Raw genomic sequence first — 19,445 nt, 5'->3', positions numbered from 1 at the left:
GTGGACACCACCAAGGAGGCAACTTGCTCTGACAAGATATGGCATCAAGAAGAAAAACAGATTGCTCACCTGTAACTGATTATATGGCAGTGACATCCATTAAAATTGGTTCTGCACCTGTGCTAAAGACTGCCAGTGTGGAGTACCACAGCTCCTCTCTGCACTTGCACCCCGCCCCAAGTCACCATGTGGCTATTTAAGGAGGGAGGAAGCGTCAGCACGTCAGTACCTTGGAGACCACCGGAGCAATCATACATCTTTGGAGCAATAGGCGAGTTCTATGAAGAAGACTTGAGCACTACTGCAAAGGGGAGGTTTGGGAGAGTCTAATGGATGTCTATGGATCACTACCAGATAATCACTTACAGGTGAGCATCCTGTTTATCTGGGATGTGATCAGTTGAATCCATTAGGATAGGTGTTTAGTTAGCTCCTAAAGGAGGAGGGAGCAGTAGTGTCACTGTAACACCCTTTTTATTATTACATTTTATATCCCACTCTTCCTCCAAGGAGCCCAGAGCAGTGTACTACATACTTGAGTTTCTCCTCACAACAACCCTGTGAAGTAGGTTAGGCTGAGAGAGAAGTGACTGGCCCAGAGTCACCCAGCTAGTATCATGGCTGAATGGGGATTTGAACTCGGGTCTCCCCGGTCCGAGTCCAGCACTCTAACCACTACACCACGCTAGCTCCTTGAATGAGATGAGGTCCTGCCCTTCCAGAAACTCACACATCTAGCATGGCTTCTGGCTCAGGGCTATTTCTCTCCTAGGGTCAGCACAGAATGTTTGATGAGGAGTTAGAAGAGCCAGGGCAACAGCACATAATACACCTTTCATATTTTTACATTTCTTATAATTGTAAATGCTCTGGGGTCTTTGAATGAAAGGTAAAAGAATAAAGAGTTGCCAAGAGTGGAGGAACCCAAATTTTTTACACATCTCATTCCTCTCTAAATACAGACATCTTCATCTCACCTTATATATTTGAAGCAGTACATCTGTCCATAAGCGCTTGCTCACAGCCTCAAATACATTGTCATTCAAAACATAAACAAAACTGTCCTCGGGCTGACACTCACTAACCTTCAAACAAAGATGAAATATTTAGGATTCATATTTTGATTTCACTTGTCTAACAGAGAACATAGGTACTAATTTTTAACATAACAATCACAAAAAAAGTTCTTCTGCAAACAGAAACAAGTATATAAATGTGGAAAATGCTGTCTATGAACATCATCTATACAGGGATATGCACTTCAGGGCTGCCACCTTATCGGTTTTTATTTGGGACTAAGTGTCATTCAACACTGTGAGTTGCACTTTCAAATAAATAAGCACAGGATTGGATTGGGCAGTGCTAAGATTGTCATCCAGAAAACTGCAAACCCTATGATGAGTCCTCAACTGCCACATTAATCCATAACTCTGGGCACCACATAACCCTTAAAGCCCCACTTCTTCCCACATGAGACTTCCAGAGGGTCTATCACCAGTTCCCACCACCACTAGAGGTTTGATTGGTGGGAACCTAGAAGAGGGCCTTTTCCAGTGCATTACCTCAGGTTTGGAACTCCCAGGCAGGCTCCTTCATTAGCCATCTTCTCTCAACTTGTATTTAGGCAAGTTTTTGTGATTGATTTATCTGGTTGCTGGTAAACCTGACATTTTACTGGTTATTGTTCTATTACTGTATTAATGCACATTTATGTGAAATTTACAAGTACATTTATGAGGAAAGGCAGAATATAAATTTAATAAGCAAATAACCACTGTGCATTTTCTCTGTTACATATGTTTTATTATGATGCACTAAACATGGAACACAAAATACCAGTTCTAACTTGTAAAAGAGTCACAGACATGAATAACACATTTAGAATAAACTATAACATGAAAAAGATTTTTTTCCCCCCAAGCTAACAAACCAATGCCTAATGTCCTAAATCAGGACACAATACACCAGAGCAGCTTTTAAAAAGGAACAAACTGACCAACACGTTCTTAAATATGTTTTGATTAATTATTCACTCATAAAAGTAAGGTTAAAAACAACACTGATATGCACATAGATATTAAAATTACCTTTGCCAGAAGTTGTAAATAGGTCCATTTCTTATAGTCATCAAAGTCAAGAAGAAACTGGGGCAAAACATGAGGAACTGATGCTCCTTGACTTCTAACAATGTGAAAACAAAAATAAAGAACTAAAAATAATGGACACATTAAAATAAGAAGTACAACCCTGGAAAGGATAACCTGCTCCTTCGTACCACTTATTCCCTTACTCTTCATTGATAGATGTGTTCACCACCCCTATTTCCATGGCATCTGAAATTTAGAAATATAAACTTCTCTGAAAATGATATCCTAACAGTGATATTCTACCATGTGTTCCAATTTTTGTTTGTGATTATGGACCTTATGAGGTATTCAGTTAATACTTAATTTGCAATACATGTTCAAACCAGATCAAAGCAACCTGTTCACTGGATTCTATTCCAATCTCATCCACCAACTATATAAAAGTCATCCACCAGCAAAAGTATTTGCAGTAAATTATTATAGATATATTTCTGTAAGGTATAGTCCAAAAGAAAAACCTGTGGCTTGCATCATAGGATAAAACTGATGATGATCAATCTATTTCAGTCTTAAATTATTACTACACCATTGTCCCTTTTCTTTCATTCTTTGTAAGGCAGGATAGGGAGGAAGACAAAAGAAGGAATCATGTGAATTTGATTCAACTGAGTCCTGTCTACCACTATCTCAGCACAGCAGCTAAAGAAGTCTAGGATGCCAGTATCAGTGAAAGTCCACAAACGATACCGAGTCACAATGATGGCACAATAGTAATCAATGACTCCTCTTCATTCAAGGTTAACCTCTGTAGTGCAACAATATCACACAAGGGGCAGTGTGTGATACTAATGAGGCATGACCACAAATGACCTCTCACAGTGGGGATCTAGCCAACAAAAAGCCGTTATTATCAAAAGAAATGTAGCATAGTTCTGGTCCCAGCTTTCATGATGATAAATGGTCTGAAGCAGAGATTACACTGATAGTGAGTAAAAAACATCTCTTTCATATTAAGCTGTCTTCTACTGAGTCAGACCATTCGTCTATCTAACACTGTACTGTCTATACTGTCTAGCAGCAGCTCTTGGGGGTTCAGATAAGGGTCTTTACCTGCTGTACTTGGGGATATCAGGGACTGAATCAGAGACCTTCTGTGAGGATGCACTCTATCACTGTGCTACAGCCCCATTCCCTCCCTTATGTACAAAAGTTTACTTTAGTGCCACTGCAAGCTAAAGAGGGATTCTGGTATCCAGTAATGGGAAACACCCATATCAGGCAGCAGCGATATAGGAGGATGCTGAAAGGCATCATCTCCTACTGCATGGGAGATGGCAATGGTAAACCCCTCCTATATTCTACCAAAGACAACCACAGGGCTCTGTGGTCACCAGGGGTCGACACCGACTCAACAGCACCCTTTACCTTTAGTTACTACCTAGTACACTTAGCTGAAGGATTTCACTTCCTCATTCCTACACTGCTACCTCTTCTCTGATCTACTAGCCTTTCTTCCCTTGTATGAAGCTAAATAAAGGGAAGAAACACCCCCTCCCAGTCTTTGAGGCTTTTTTAGAGTTTAAGAAAATACAACACCTCTAGAGCAGGGAAATGCTTGACTAACAAGCAGAAGGTTGCCAGTTCGAATACCCACTGGTATGTTTCCCAGACTATGGGAAACACCTATATCAGGCAGCAGCGATATAGGAAGATGCTGAAAGGCATCATCTCATACTGCACGGGAGGAGGCAATGGTAAACCCCTCCTGTATTCTACCAAAGTAAACTACATGGCTCTATGCTCGCCAAGAGTTGAAATCGACTCGACAACACACTTTACTTTAGGAAGGAATGCAGTCCTTATTTATTTATATAGCACCATCATCAACATCAACTTACCTAGTGATATATAGAGTAACCATAATACAACACTTATATTTCAACAAAATTTTAAAATAGTCAAATAATTGTTTGAGAATGTATGGGAGAAGGTTTTCTGAAAGCTGTCCCCCCAAGATTATTGGTATGGGGGCTATCAAGATTTTTATGTCATGATTAGTGCAGGAAAGTATGCTAAGGGCCTGCTTTTTAGAATGAGACAATTATTCACTATATTTCTTTGCTATCTGTGCCAAGAACATGGACACTACTCATTAAAATAACCTCATGACAAATTTAAGGAATTGCAATACTAATTTAAGTATTTTTCACTACTTGACTGCAGTGAAAAATGTTTCTCATTTTGTATGTCCAGACTTCTTTGTTTAACAAAGCAGATACATTTTTTCCTTTTAAAGGAATTGCTTAATGTCCTATTCCTCTGTCTTATCCAGTCAGCAGTCATAGTTAGAATTAAATGTCCTTATCAGCACTTCCAGCCAGGGTCATTTTGCAATCTAGTTCATGGCCACCGAAATTTATATTTGAGTGAAATGCGGGGTAATGAGCCAATTTTATTAACTATATTGAGCAATTTCTATATCAAAAGAACTTTAATGTGCACTACAGTGGCCTGTGTTTGATGCTCTAAGTTAATATAAATCTGAGCACATTGCCTTCATTGCAAAAACTGTTCTTCCACATTTGGTTTCTTAGGACCTGAACAGAACAGTTCAAATCATCCACACCCATAGAAGACAATGGATTGAGAGAGAGAAATAATAATTCTCTGTCACTACTACTTGCCCTAACAACATGTAATGATACTATTATCTGCCTGAAGAAATCTTATATTATATATCTCAGATGACAATGCTAGTCTGAAGGTTTTGCCAGATACCAGGGACCAACAATATATATTAGCTTGGACCTTAAAATTATGTTCATGGAACTGAGTGTTCCTGTCTTCTCATTCTTTCTGAAGCCCTCAAAAATCTGCTCATGAGGAATGGGGGAACCTCCAGAACACAATGAAACATGAGCTTGAACAGAAAAGGGTAATAGCTAAAAAATCGGGACTGTCCCCTTGCACAAGAAGTATCTTTTGCACAAGGAGAAGTACCTCTGCATTCAAGCCCCTGATTCTTCTAGATATGCATGTCAATTATGTGGTCCACTCTCAAAGCACAGTAAAAACCATGGGAAGGACATATAAAAATATCTCATCACCCAAAATGAAACAATGTCTATTTCCTCACTCAAACGAACAACTAAAAGGACCTCTTCATATGAACAAACCCCTAATTCTGTATTTAAAATGTGCTAGAGCACTCAAGATGCTGGAGCACTTGCAGGACTCTGGCAACATGTTTTTGGCCTGATCACATAAAGAGTCAACACAATCACAAACAGCAAGTACAGCACCAGCTATCCATACAATTGGTCGAGGCTTACAACTGCAGGTCTGCAAATATTATAGTTCTCACGTCAGCATTACATAGAAGTTATTTTTGGTAGTATCACAGAGGAAACTATAATATTTAAACACGCCAAATGGGCAGAGTCAGAATGAAACATGATCAATGTATTCAAATTAAACAAACTGCATCATGCCTACAATTATATTCACATGCAGCTTTCACCTCTCTAGAGGAATACAGAAAAAGGGATATCTAGGGGAAATTTTAAGTCAAAATTTAAAATCCACATGGACACCACAGGCATCAGAAACCATGTGGATTTAAATTGAAACCAACACAAACTCTGCCTTTGCTAGAGGTTTTCAAGCAGAGAAAACCTGGTCAGCCACCTGTCAGGGATGCTTTACAGAGGGATGGGCAACCCTGGCTCTCTAGCTGCTGTTGAACTACAATTCTCATAATCCCCAGATGCAGTTTACTGTGGGTGGGGCTGATGGGAGTTGTAGTTCATCAACAGAGCTGCAGAGCCAAGGTTGCCTTCCCCTACTTTAGCAGATACTTGCCTTAAACAGAGGTTCAGCTACAAAACCTCCAAGATCTTTTCCAACTCTAAAATGCTATGAATCAAATATATAGCAGAACAAATAGGTCAGGGATTGATTACCAACTCTCTTAAGTCACCATGGTCAATGGTTTGATTATGAAAGACAGTTTGAGCCAGGACATTATGATCTCAACCAAGAATCCTCCTAGTCCTGAAAATCAAGAGCCACCCCATACTACTGCCTGCTGTGAAGTTCCCATACCTGCTCACTCCCTTCAGTCTGAACAGCTCATTGCTGATGGATGGCATTAGGCCATCTCTTTGGCACCTCCACAGCACCGAGCAGCCTGCTTGCCTGCCACCAGTCTGGGCCAGCTGCCAGTGCAGCTCCATATTCTTATCTGCAGTCTGACAACACGACAGACTAGTCAGCAGCTGCCTAGTGTTATGTAGCAATGCCTCCAAATATTTTCCAAGTAGAGCTTGGAAATAAATAAATCAGGTTTGCAATGTTCACCTTCAATGCATGTTAAACAGTATGAATCAAAGTTCTATAGTTTAGATTTCAATCCAAGCTGTAGAGAAACTTAACCCTGCCTCTCACTACCCATGCAATACCCGTTCTGGCCACTATATATATGATTCTGCAGTACAGCATAGATCAAGCTGGTAATTCTCTCTGCCAAGCAGCTACTGTAGTAGCACAGGGAGTAAGGCATCAGAGAGAGCCCTGCTACCAGAATCCCTGGTTTAAGATTCCCAGCACCTTAAAGGAAATTGCAGGAGGGATCAGACCCTATCATGCTCCCAATGACAACCCTGAAGTCATGACAGGGTCCAAAACAGGCTTAGAATTTGGTTGGGCAGGGGAAGCTAATTTCTGATTTAGGAGAGGAAGAATTTCTTAAGCCCATTTCAAAGCCTGGGAGGGGGCATTGCCCATCAGCAGTATTGTGCTTCTGCATCTTTCTTGCAACCCCATGCAGAATTTACATTTGAGTGTAACATTTTCCATGTATTTTTCTCTGAGGAAATAATATTGTACTAGAATCAATTCAATGGACTGAATGTTCAAAAAGGAGGACATTAACTCCCACACAACTATAATATTAATTAGGACTGAAGTCAAATTCCCCATTGCTAAATAACAGGCCTTCAGCTTCTGTGTGATCCAGAACTGCTATTAATCTGTCTCTATCAAAATACCATCAAGGAAAGCTACCAAGTTCATGTAGCTGGGCTGGGTTTTTACCAACATTTTGATGATAAACATATTGCTAACATGCTAGAAAAATTACTTAAATATTACTGGACATATCATCGTAAGTATTTCAGAAGAATAATGGAATTCCACAGAAACCTGAAGAATTTAACCAAATAGGAAATGTTGCAAATTCTTGTTAACTGAACCACCCAGAGACATATGTTTTGGGCAATAAAGAAATATGTTAAAATACAATACAATACAATATGATACAATACAATACAATGCAATACAATAAAAGTCCTTTGATCACATGAATCAACAGTGGTGCAATCTGCCTCACACAACCATAGGCTCTTCTCCACTGGAGATATACAAACAAAGGTTGGATAGCCATGTGTCAGATACAGTGGCTACTAGTCTGGCGGCTATAGGCCACCTCCAACCTAAAAGGCAAGATAACTCTAAGTACTAATTGCAGGGAAGCAACAGAAGGAGAGCGGGCATGCCCTCACCTCTTGCCTGTGGGCTTCTCAGAGGCATCTTGTGGGCCACTGTGTGAAACAGGATGCTGCACTAGATAGGCTTTGGGCCTGATCCAGCAGAGCTGTTCATTTAGTGTACCAGATTCCTGCACTGAGCAGGAGGCTGGACTAAAATTCTATGGAAAGTAGTATACAGAACAAGTTAGTGCAATAGGAAAAACATTACTAATCCAGAAAGGCTTTTCATCTACTTCAGAAAAGTTCTGAAGACACTTGACAAAATAAAATAATACAAAAATTAAGCACGTACTTGAGAAAATTTATCATGGTAGAATGTTGCCAGTGGAGTTGCACCACACGCTGAATGGGATCAAATGGCAAAGACTGGCTTGAAGTAATTCCAGGCAGCAACTGCCCACTCAGATGGAGCAACATATCATAAATGGTCTTAGTATCTTTGCCAAGGTTTAGTTTAAGCTTTTCATCAGATGAAGTCATTTGAATTTTACAGACATCACTGGGTAAGGGAATAAAAATAACTCTGTCTCAGTCTTAAAAGTAAATTAATACTAAAAACATAAATGTGATGGAAATCTAAGAATGAAATGCTTGTACTCCTCTACAGTGGCCCTGGTCAGGACCATAATAGTTGCACAAACAATCCATGCAAGACTTAAAACCAATGAACTGTTAACTAAAATATATGTGTTGCCTTGTTTTTCATTTTTGTTCCCCGCCCCCCTTTCTATGGGCAATTCATGATCTCAGACATAAAATTCTAGAAGACGCAAACTGAAAAAATTAGAACCAATTTGCTTATTTCTGTGCTGCTAAACATCTTAACCATTACCCTAAACGTGATGTATTACAGCTGGGGATGAAGAGAGCTGTAGCTTGGCAATATCTGGAGCACATGCTTACAACTTCCATTTAAAGAATATCAGCTGGTTTTAAGAACATGAACAATTGCAGTTTTAAAGAAATGGCAGGTAGTGCTGGTGCACCCTCCAAAAGTGCAGTAGGATCTCTCCAAATGTGTACTCACTCAAAATTTCTTCTGACTCAAAATGATCACAATATGATTACTTAAGTTTTTAAAAAGAAAAAAAACACTGAGTCGGGATGTGCACAAAAAGGATTTTGCAGTTCGTTTCGAGCTCAAAACAAATTGCAAAATCCTCTAGTCGATTTGTTGAAACAGCGGCCAAAGCCGGCTGTTTCGACAAACCAGCCTCAAAACACTCAAAACATTTCAAGTGTTTTGAGCACCATTTTGAGACCTGTTTTTCTGGGGAGAGCTGGTCTACCAACTGGGGTCTGGAATGTAGACCAGTCCTCCAAGGCTGGCCAACACAATAAGTATAGGGCAGAAGGCTGGTCTACCTGCCAACCCCAAATCAGTAGACTAGCTCTCCCCAGAAAAACAGGCCTCAAAATGGTGCTTGAAACACTCAAAAGGTTTCAAGTCAAAACAGGGCTTTTTGTTTTGTGGTAGAAACAGGCCCTTCATTTTAAGGGCGTGCAAGTAAAAAATTCCAATTGCTTTCCACAATTAGTTTCTAATTGCTGAGTTAGTCCTTTACATGGCGACCAACTAAAAAGGTTTTCCTTGGTTGCCTGACAGGAAGAAAAATCTAAAGAGAAGTCAGGAACAAGACTAGAAGAAGAAACTCAAACGTAGGAGTTAAAACACACTCCAAGGTCTTTATTCCTCTCTGTCCTTCCAGAAACTATCAGAAGCTATAGTATGGACAACTTTGTTAATCTTATACCTGGTCCAGAATCAAAGCCAGGGTTAACATTCTTATTTCTTATGAAACAAAAAATACAATAATTATTAAATTTTAATCACAAATTCCCTGTTAACTCAACTTTTACACAGCACATTATGCAAGTTAACACTCTTTCTGCACCGAGAAGTGAGGCCTCTGCCTTTCCCTTGCCTCCATATGCTCCTCTGGCAATGAGAGGAGAGAGGAAAAGCCAGCTGCCCCCCGCCCCCGGGTGGGGTGTTCTAGAAATGCAGCTGCACCACTTAACAAGGAAAGCTGAATACAGGGGTGCTTAAGTCCCTGGGATAAGGGCTCAAGGGAAGCATACAGTTTGTGAAAACAAACAGCTTGATTCACTGATCCTCAGCAGCACTTTCCCCCTCTTCCAGAGCGCTTCTGGAACATGAGTGGAACAGGGACATTTTTTCCCACTTCCACAACAGCACACATGAAAAGTGACTGGGGTAGTTGTCCATGAGCCCCAGTTGCATCTCCGCAATTCCTCACTACCTACACACTTGGTTAGGATGTCCGCCACCGACTCCAATAAACCAAGGCAGTACATCAAGTGGAGAACAAACATGTTCTAGAGGCTCAGGTATTCCTGATTTTACAAGGACGTGGTTATGTTTGAATTCTATCTCCTGTTCAAATCAAAGCATACATAACATAAAATGACATCATACCAGAAGCACAGTAAAACCCCATTGCAAATACTGAAATAAAACTTAAACTTTAATCAATTTTAAAAGACATTTGCTTTTTTAAAAGTGAATGATTTGAGAAAATCAATACCGTCTTAGGGAATGTGGAATGGAAATGGGATTTGGTCCTTTAGACCAACCAAAGAGAGTAAACCATTTCTGAACTGCCATGATAACTTTCTGGAAAAAGGCATATTCTTCTGTGCCTTCAGCAGGAAGAACTGATTGTTCAAATGTGCTCCTAAGCTGTCCACTTTGGCTACTAGATATGCTCTTCTTCGCCTTTTCATTTTCAAGCATCTTTTCAAATTCTGCATACACAAAAATCCTGAATTTAGTTGTAATACCACCACATTTTAGCAAACAAATGAGAAGCAAAGTTTGCTCTCTCTCTCATTCAAATTTGTTGGAAGGAAACCAAGGATTTCAAGTATGTTCATACATTGTGATAACCGGTCCAACAGGTTGCTTACCTGTAACAGGTCATCTTTAGGCAATTCATGTTCATTCACCCACAAGTTGTGAATGAACATGAGGGCTGCACAGTAGCCCTTGCGGAGGAATTCTATAGCTCCTCTAGGCACTCCGTGGCTCTCTCCTTGCACACAGAGCGTGCTTGGTATCTTCAGCAGCAGAGCACCTGTTGTTCAATTCCTAAATGACTGCTGTGAAGTTCTTTGATACGGCTTGTGGATAAAAGCTAAGTAGATTTTACGGTGAGGCATCTGAGCAGTGGGGAGGCTGAGCAGGTGTTGTGAATGAACATGAATCACCTAAAGGTCACCTATTACAGGTAAACAACCTATTCGTTAATGAGGTGATTCGTGTCCTTCACAACTTTGGTGATTAGAGAACTCACCGAAAGGTGGAGGGTGTGAGGGTGCCATTAAAGCACTTTCTTTACAACTGCCCACCCAAAGTTAGCCTCAGCTGCTGTTCGGATGTCAGTGGTTTAATGTTTGATAAAGTGTAAGCTTGAAGACCAAGTAGGTGCCTTATGAATGTCAATTAAGCTAATGCTGGCCATTTGGGCTGCAGAAGTTGCCACTGCTCTGGTGGAGTGCGCCTTAACCACAGATGGAGATTTCACCTTTTGTAGTGAATATTCATAAAAACTCTACAAGCCAGTATGATAGTTTCTGCATGGAAACAGAATAGAATATAGCCACACATGGCATCGAATGGAAATAGCTCCTGCTAGGGAGCGAGATTCTGTTTCTTTCTTAGCTGTACTGAGGTGCTGCCTGGTCATATCAGTGGACCTCAGAAGTACTACTCTGAATTTCGATCTGACAGATTCTGGCACATCTTTAAGATCTTCCTTGAAATTGCCCTATATAAAACAATGATATGTGGCCATTTTTTGATTGATTGATTGATTGATTAAGTGCCATCCTGTCAGTGTCAACTCTTAGCAACCACATAGATAGATTCTCTCCAGGGTGATATTTGGCCATACAGGCCACGTAATCTGCAATTTTGATGGACAGACAAAAAGCAGAATAGAATCTGCACCCCATGGTGTTTAATTTTCTCCCTTCTTTATCGACTTGGGCCAAATGTTTCCTCCCAGATTTATTCCACATGGCCGTCTACCACTAACAAGTCGGGGGGCTGGGTGCTTGAAGAGAAAGATACACTCTTCTTCTTGGACTCTATAGAGACTTTCCAGGCATTTAAGGAGTAGATGAAGAGATCGCAGGGGCATTCCAGGCCCTGGAATTAGCAAGGACAGGCAACATAGGTAAGACAGTCAGATGGGATGTAGTGGAAGATGCCATGAAGTCTTATACAGAAACTTTAACTTCTGGGTTCCAGGGGAGAGTCAGAAGAGTTCTCCATTTGTAAAGAACCATCTTCCAAGTCAGAAGTAGATGTATATTCATCAACTGATCTTGTCTTGTCAGAAGAAGGTATACTTTTTTGCTACAAGCATCTAATATCCCTCCTATGTTCTGCAGCCTCTGCATGGGGTCCAACTGTGATTTCTTCTAATTCACTTGAATTCCTAGATCTTGTAGAAGTTGAAGTACAAATTTAATTTGTGAGCATAAAACAATCTCTGCATGTCCTCATCATCAACCAGTCATCTAAAAATAGATACATCCCAGCCCTCTTGTTTGGAAGAATGCCATAACTACACTCATGCATTTTGTGAACATCTGTGATATAGTACTGAGGCCAAAAGATAGAACTTAGTATTGGTATATCAAATCTCCTACTGTAAAACACAGAAACCTCCTATGGCTCTCTCAAATGCTGATGTGAAAGTAGACATCTTTTAGATCTAGTGTAGCACGCCACTCCTCCCCCACTAATAAAGGAAAAATGCCTTGCAGGAAATTATCCCAAACTTAAGCAGTAATGAAGACGTTCAGCAACCTGATATGGGTTGTATGCCACAATCTCTTTTTGGTATCAGTTTATGCAGTTGACCGGCTCTATCACATCCTTCTCCAGTAAAGACTTCACTTCCTCTATCAGAGTAGGACTTGAGCGGGTGTATTTTATACCCATGAAAATGGGCTTTGTTGATAACTCTATTATGTGCCCTGATATTACTATTTTCAGCACACAAGTACCTATGTTATTTGATGCCAAATCAGTGCACAGGGGCTAATCTTATGGAACTGTTGGTTACTCCATTCCATGGCAGACTGTCTAAGATGTTGAAGAGATTGCTTGACTGCATCCTGAAGCTTTTGGCAACTCTGCTGTCTTGGCCTCTGCCCATATCCCTTTCTCTTCTGTTGGCTGAACTGGTGTCTATAATCTCTCCTGTCTTGCTGTTTTGTACTGTTGTCTTTAACAGTCTGAACCACAGGACTTGTATTTCGAGGTATAAGATGGTGTATTTCCTAAGGCCATCAAGGTTTTTTTGTATACGTAGATTTTTTCATCTTTTCTAACATATCACCTGTTTGAGAACTGAAATGATAATCACCTTCAAAAGGCAAATTCTCTATCTTATCCTTCATGTCTGACTGCAAATTAGATCTGAGCTGGGCTTGTCTCCTGAGAAAATTGTACCTGCTAGGGTTTTACACTCACATTCTGCCAGATGTTTTGCTGTGCTCAAATGCTGTCTGGTTATATCCACTGATTTCACATAAATTTCTCTGATTCTTTCTTGTAAATCAACTAAGGCCTCCTTCAATTGCTCACTGAACTATTCCCACATGGTGTGGTGGTATTTGGCCATGCAAGCCATGTAGCTGAATAAGAGAACCTGCAGCATAAAGTTCCCTGCCCCTTATATCCAGTTTCCTACCCTCTTTGCCCATGGGAGCAGAGAGCTTTCTTCCTGATCTACTCCCCATTGTACAATCAACCACCATGGAGTTAGGAGAATGTTTAAACAGAAAGGTCTATCCATCTTCTTGCACTCTACAAAGAATCTCTAGGGTTTTTTTGAAGTTGAAGAAGTGGAAACTGTTTCTCCATGGACACTTTGCTGACTGGATCAGTACTGGCAGCTTTGGTAAGGTTGATGGCTGTGCTGAAGAGAAAGCTGATCTGGATCTTTAACTTCAGGCTTTTACTGCTTGACCTCCAAACCTAACATTTTAGCCATTTCCAAAACTTGTACATGTCAAGTCTTTTGCACCTCAGTGGAAGCTGTAGATTGTCTTGAGGGAACATTTTCATCAGATACTTTGTACAGAATCTCCCCCGGAGTCTGAAGAGGAATTGTATTATGCATCTGAGATGTCATCACCTACTGGTGTTTTTTATTTCTCAATGGGTTTCTGCAATGGAGGAACAGGTGCTGAGATAGACGTTGTCATCACAGTCAAAGGTGATGTCACCAGATATGTGCTACTGTAGCAAAATGCTGTGAGGAGCTATTTGCAGTAGACACTGTAGCAGGCAGAGCAAACTGCACCATACTGGAATGTTGATTTGGAGCTGAAGCAATCTGTGTGGTCATAGGTTGGGTACATGAGTCCCCCTCTCCCCTTCCTGCTTGGGTATTGCACTGGGTCTGTAATTTCTAAAGACCACATCATAGTCATATGGAAGTCCCAGAGAAGAGGAACAATATTCCTCACAGGTATTCTTTCCTATATGGCTGAAACTTCAGTCAGATACTCCTGGGGAGCTCCAGTATCCCAATGTAGTTGTGATAATAAGAATGTCTTGGGCTTAAATAAAGGCATCATTTCCCTATTCCAGCACTCATGTCTATAGTGACATTCTGCAAAAACTTGCTGCTCTTGCTGAAGACATCAAAGGGGTTTTTGGTATCTACAGGACCTCATTTTTGGAGTCTTCCTCCACTTCCAAGCACTGGCTAATAAAACCATGAAATGTTGCAGCTGTGGGCATATAAGAACAGAAGAGATCATTCGTGTCATATGTTGACATGACAATATCAACACTAACATCAGTACCCTGGTTGATACCACTGGATTAACTAGTGGGGCTCTGGGAACTAAACTCCTCTGCAATCGGCATTGATGCCTGCATCAACATAGAAAAATCTGCTGTTAGCGCAGGTAATGTACCCACAATTGCTCCCATCCCTTCCTCAGCATGTTTGACAGAGGAGGGTGAAGCTGTTCTTGCCCGTTCCCGGTATAAAAGCAGAAAGTCTCGGAATTGGATGCCACATCTTCAATGTTGAGGAAGTGGATGAGGAATGTCTAGATGCAGAATGCTTCCTCTTTTTCTGGTGTTTTTTTAGTTGATCAGTGGAGGACTACTACTTGTCAACATTCTGCAGACTCTTAAAAGTGGCTGGGGAGCAGCTTTGCAGCATCACTTGCTGGGCTATTCTGCCCAACCTCAAGGGAAGACTCTCCGACACGAACACCAGAGTTGACAGTATTGAAGAGGCTGGATCCTTCTGTTCAACTGCAATGTCAACATGTACAGTGCTGCCAAGGGCATAGCCATGGCAGCTGATGACAAGCCCATCACAGTCAATGTAGATGGTGATTTTGGCATTGGGGTGTCAGGCAAAGAGCCTGATTGTATACCGCAACACTAAGGTGGAGATCCATTTTACTCTCTTTTTAGTTTGACAGGAGAATGAAACACAAATTTTATAAACTCTTATGGTCCTCCTCTAAACAAACCAAACAAAGATCAGGGTGATAAGAGGTCAAAAAAATTGCACCACATGCCTCACACTTCTTAAAAGATTTCTTAATGTCCATTTAGAAAAGTCATAAGGCACTCTGTTGGTCGAGTCCAGAAATCCAAGAAAATCATTAATCTATTGTGTCTCCCTAGGGAAAAACAAAGAACCAAGCTGAACTGAGGAGTGAAGTCCCGACTTCGGACAACACAATGGGAGTGAAAAAAGAACTGAGTGTGAGGCACTCCAACCACTAAACATAACAGTCACGTTAAACACAATGGATGAGGCTGGAGCACAAAGAGGCACTCGAGTATTCCATCGCAAGATTACTGAGCAGGCCCATTATCCACCAGTGCAATTGTACAGTGGGTCATGACAAAGATTAGTGAGTTCTATCCAAACCTTGTCTTCCACATGCAGAATTTATAACTGCACAAAACAAGATGGTATTTTCACCATTCCCTCCTTCCTTTTCCAGCCTCCCCCAATGCACTCCTTAGGACTGGGGAATCCTCAGGAACAGGGTGGTATGTAGCACAGGGGTCAGAAAAGTGGAGGGAGATGAAAACTCCCCCACTTTGGACAATCAGACGTTATTCAGTTTGTGGAAGACATAGGAACAAAGGAAGCTACCTTATACCAAGTCAGACCATTGGTCGTTCTAGCTCAGTATTGTCTACTCTAACTGAGAGCAGTTCTCCAGAATTTCAGCAGGAGTCAATCCCAGTCCTACCTGCAGACACCAGGAACTGAACCTGGAACCTTCTCTGGGCAAAGCAGATACTCCACTACTGAGCTTCATCCCCAAATAATTGCTGCATGGTAGCCTGCACGTAGGTTCAATCCTTGGCATTTCCAGGTAGGGATGAATACTTCTGCCTCCCCATTCCCCATACATTTTTAAACAACCTTTCAGAAGCAGAAAATTCCAAATTGGCCTTACAAAATTCATCTCTAATACTCCTTTCCCCAGCAGGAGCATTTGTTAACACTGTCTGATACAATTTGTCAAAAAGGCAATATTTGTTTTTGTTAGCTTGTCTACTTACTTACACACACACACACACCCTTCACTTAGTTCAGATTTGTTTATTGTATAAATGTAATGTACATCCATTACATTATAGGTCTCCTGACCAGGTGTATCTGGTATACTCAAAGACTCTGGAAACTAGATGGCTACAAGTCTCAGAACCTCAGACAGCTCCCAAGAACTTCAAAGTATTTCAACAACATAATAGCCCACATTACTGTAGTAAATCTTTGCACATTGTACCTGCAATTGAATTTTCATAGGCAGAGTTGGTAACTGTACCAAAGGTAGTGGAAGAAAAGGATGTTTGAGAATGTGTTCCCGGAACATAGCATGGATGTTGTATAGTTTCTCCAGTGCTGTAAAGTATCTCATTACAACCTATATTTTTGATGAAAAAATTAATAGTTATAGAATCATTTGTTTTTCCCCTGCTATCTATATGCTGTATATCAATATGTTGAGAACTCACAGTAACACAAATAAGCTACATGCTGTTGGAAATCATATCACAAGCTACAATGTTCTGAAATATAATTTTGGGGACAGAATGGTTCTTAAGATTTCCAAGAAAACCCCACTCTTCTTCATACTAGGGGACAGAAACAGATTAAAGCTCTCCCTGGTTTCTCAGGTTGAGGCAGCAGCCAGGAGCACTTTTATCAGCTTTGGCTGCTACGACAGCTATGTCCAGTTCTGGAGGTAAATGACCTTAAAACAGTGGTACCTGGTAACCTCCAGGCTTGATTACTGTAATGCACTCTACATGGGGCTGCCTTTGTAGTCTGGAAACTACAATTGGAACAGAATGCAGCAGCCAGATTGATCTCTGGGAGAGCCCAAAGAGACCACATAACATTGATTTTAGAAGAACTGCACTGGCTGTGAATATGTTTCCGGTGAAACACAAAGTGCTGGTTATTACCTATAAAGCCCTTAATGTCTTGGGTCCAGGGTATTTAAGAGAGTGCCTCCTTTGTCATGAACCCTGCCACCTGTTACAATCTTCTGGAGAGATCTGGTTGCAGTTGCCACCGGCTCATTTGGTGGCAACCCAGGACCGGGCTTTCTCTGTGGCTGCCCTGGGGCTTCGGAATATGCTCCCTGCTGAAATAAGAGCTTCTCTTTCTCTGTTTGTTTTCAGGAAAACCCTCAAGACTCACCTGTTCTCACAGGCTTTTAATTAGAATTATTTGTAATAATTTGTTTTAATAATTGTTTTTATGCTACCGTTTTTATTTCTGTTTTATGTTACTGTTTCAATCATTTTGTGTATTTTAATCTGTGTGGATTTTGAAATATTATTTTAAATTTTGTACACCACCTAGAGATGTACATATTAGGTGGTATAAAATGATAAAATAATAAATAAATAATAATAATAAGTAATAAGTGCCAATACTGGTGCTCATTTGTTTACTAGCAGTGAGAGCTATAATGTACATCAAGGTTCAACAAGTCAACCCAAAAGAGCAATTATTAATCCTTATATATAAAACCTATAAAGTAGCTATCCACATGCCTGGATAACATATTCAGTTAGCCCATTATTCTTACAGTTAGGAAGTTATGCCCAAGAGCTACTCTAAACTTCAAATTCATCCCATGATTCTCACCTCTCTCTATCTCAGTGCTGCTGGTCATTCACTACTGCTCTTTAAGATGTATTTTTAGACAGGGGAAATTTGCACTAATTTCCCCCACCCAGTCAACCAAATCAGCTGCTTGCACTGGATGCAGAATTTAAATTTGAATGACGGCCCAAGACAAAAAAGCCCATCTTAACAGGATCTCAATATGACGTTTAAATATGACCCAACATTTGAAGGCATGAGCCATCAGCTATCCTTTAAACAAACTGCAGCCAAAGCAACTTTAAAAGTAAGTGTTCTGAGCTCACCACTTTTCAGGACAATTTGTTGGTCTGTTAGATGGTATGCCAAGTAGGGATACACAGTAAGGAGGCAATTCTCTGCTGTTGCAGCCACCTGAAGTGGGAATCTAAAAATAACACAACTTTCATTGAAATTACAATTCAGTATTCTCTATCCAATAGGAGACATTTTATAATCAATATTTTCCTCAACATAAAAGACTCAATCTGAGACCTACAAGCATTCTAGTATGCACGTCAAATCCTTGCACATAAAAGACTCCCCATTCATTTTTTGCAGAAAGGACAGCACATGAAGGTCCCTCTATTCTCGCTGTACTCACATATATTTACATACCCCCCAAAAAGGAAGAAAAAAGCTCTAGAGAGAATCTCTTTCTTTTATACACACAAGGAATCACTTGATTTATGCATTAAGACATTTGACTTAATTGAAATGGTAAGATTAGTCCCATGACAAAAATATCATCAGCTATTTGGGCCTTTTAGAAACCTGTGCCTTCATAAACGTTTGTCATTCTGTTCAGCATTTTTTGAATAATTGCTGCTGATTTTCTTCTTCTCTTGCTTGACATTACTCATGGGTTGGGTTTTTTACAGAATTATCCACTTTATTAGGCATTTGGGCTTGTTTACAAGACATTATAAATTATATATCGTAAATATACAATGCATACTTTGCAACTATTAATTGAGTAGAACAGGTCATAACTACAGGTTACTCACTTGTAACATTGGTTCTTCTAGTGGTCATCTGTACTTCTACACAAATGGGCTATGTGCCTGCACAGAGACGTCGGAATCTAACAAGCTCAATTTCTCCTGCTTTTGGAGGTAACCCCGCCCCCAGCTGCTTTATAGCTGTGCCACTCCTCATCCCCTCAGTCACAGAGTCAAGCTTCAGCGACCCAAGCAGGGAGGATGGAAAGGCGTGTAGAAGTACAGATGACCACTAGAACAACCAAAATTACAGGTGAGTAATCTGTAGTTCTTCAACGTGGTCTCTGTCTTCTACACATATGGGCGCATAACAAGCAAGCACCCAAGGAGGTGGGAAACAGAATCAAGAGATAAACAACCAAGAAAATCTTTATTTCAGGACAGGCATATCAACCGAAAATGGACTGTAGGACACTCCTGCCAAATACAGCATCATTACGTGCTCTAACATCAATAGCATAATGCTGAATAAAAGAATGAGGTGAAGCCCAAGTAGCTGCACGGCATATAGTGTCCAACTGGACTACCTGGTCAAATGCCACAGAAGTCGCCATAGAGCTCACAGAGTGAGCCTTACAGTAGAAGGCAACGGCTTATGTGCCAACTGGTAACACAACT

At 40.6% G+C, this 19,445-nt stretch overlaps 1 protein-coding gene across 3 annotated transcripts in view; it reads right to left on the bottom strand.

Moving 5' to 3' along the window:
* CFAP47 (cilia and flagella associated protein 47) overlaps positions 1–19,445 on the bottom strand; it is a 503,999-nt gene that overhangs the window by 352,059 nt on the left and 132,495 nt on the right. For 2 of the 3 annotated variants that reach the window (XM_053311021.1, XM_053311022.1), the window contains exons 27-32: positions 18,114–18,214; positions 16,457–16,594; positions 10,186–10,405; positions 7,929–8,135; positions 2,088–2,181; positions 978–1,085 (exon numbers count right to left, since the gene is read on the bottom strand). In XM_053311021.1, the coding sequence (XP_053166996.1) occupies positions 978–1,085; positions 2,088–2,181; positions 7,929–8,135; positions 10,186–10,405; positions 16,457–16,594; positions 18,114–18,214 (868 nt within the window). The remainder of the gene's footprint in view (positions 1–977; positions 1,086–2,087; positions 2,182–7,928; positions 8,136–10,185; positions 10,406–16,456; positions 16,595–18,113; positions 18,215–19,445) is intronic. The other variant, XM_053311023.1, reaches the window with a different exon arrangement.

This window comes from Hemicordylus capensis, chromosome 3, assembly GCF_027244095.1.
Source record: "Hemicordylus capensis ecotype Gifberg chromosome 3, rHemCap1.1.pri, whole genome shotgun sequence".
In the NCBI taxonomy this organism is placed as follows: Eukaryota; Metazoa; Chordata; class Lepidosauria; order Squamata; family Cordylidae; genus Hemicordylus; species Hemicordylus capensis.
Note: the sequence above shows the minus strand (reverse complement) of the source record. Positions and strands in the feature narration are given on the sequence as shown.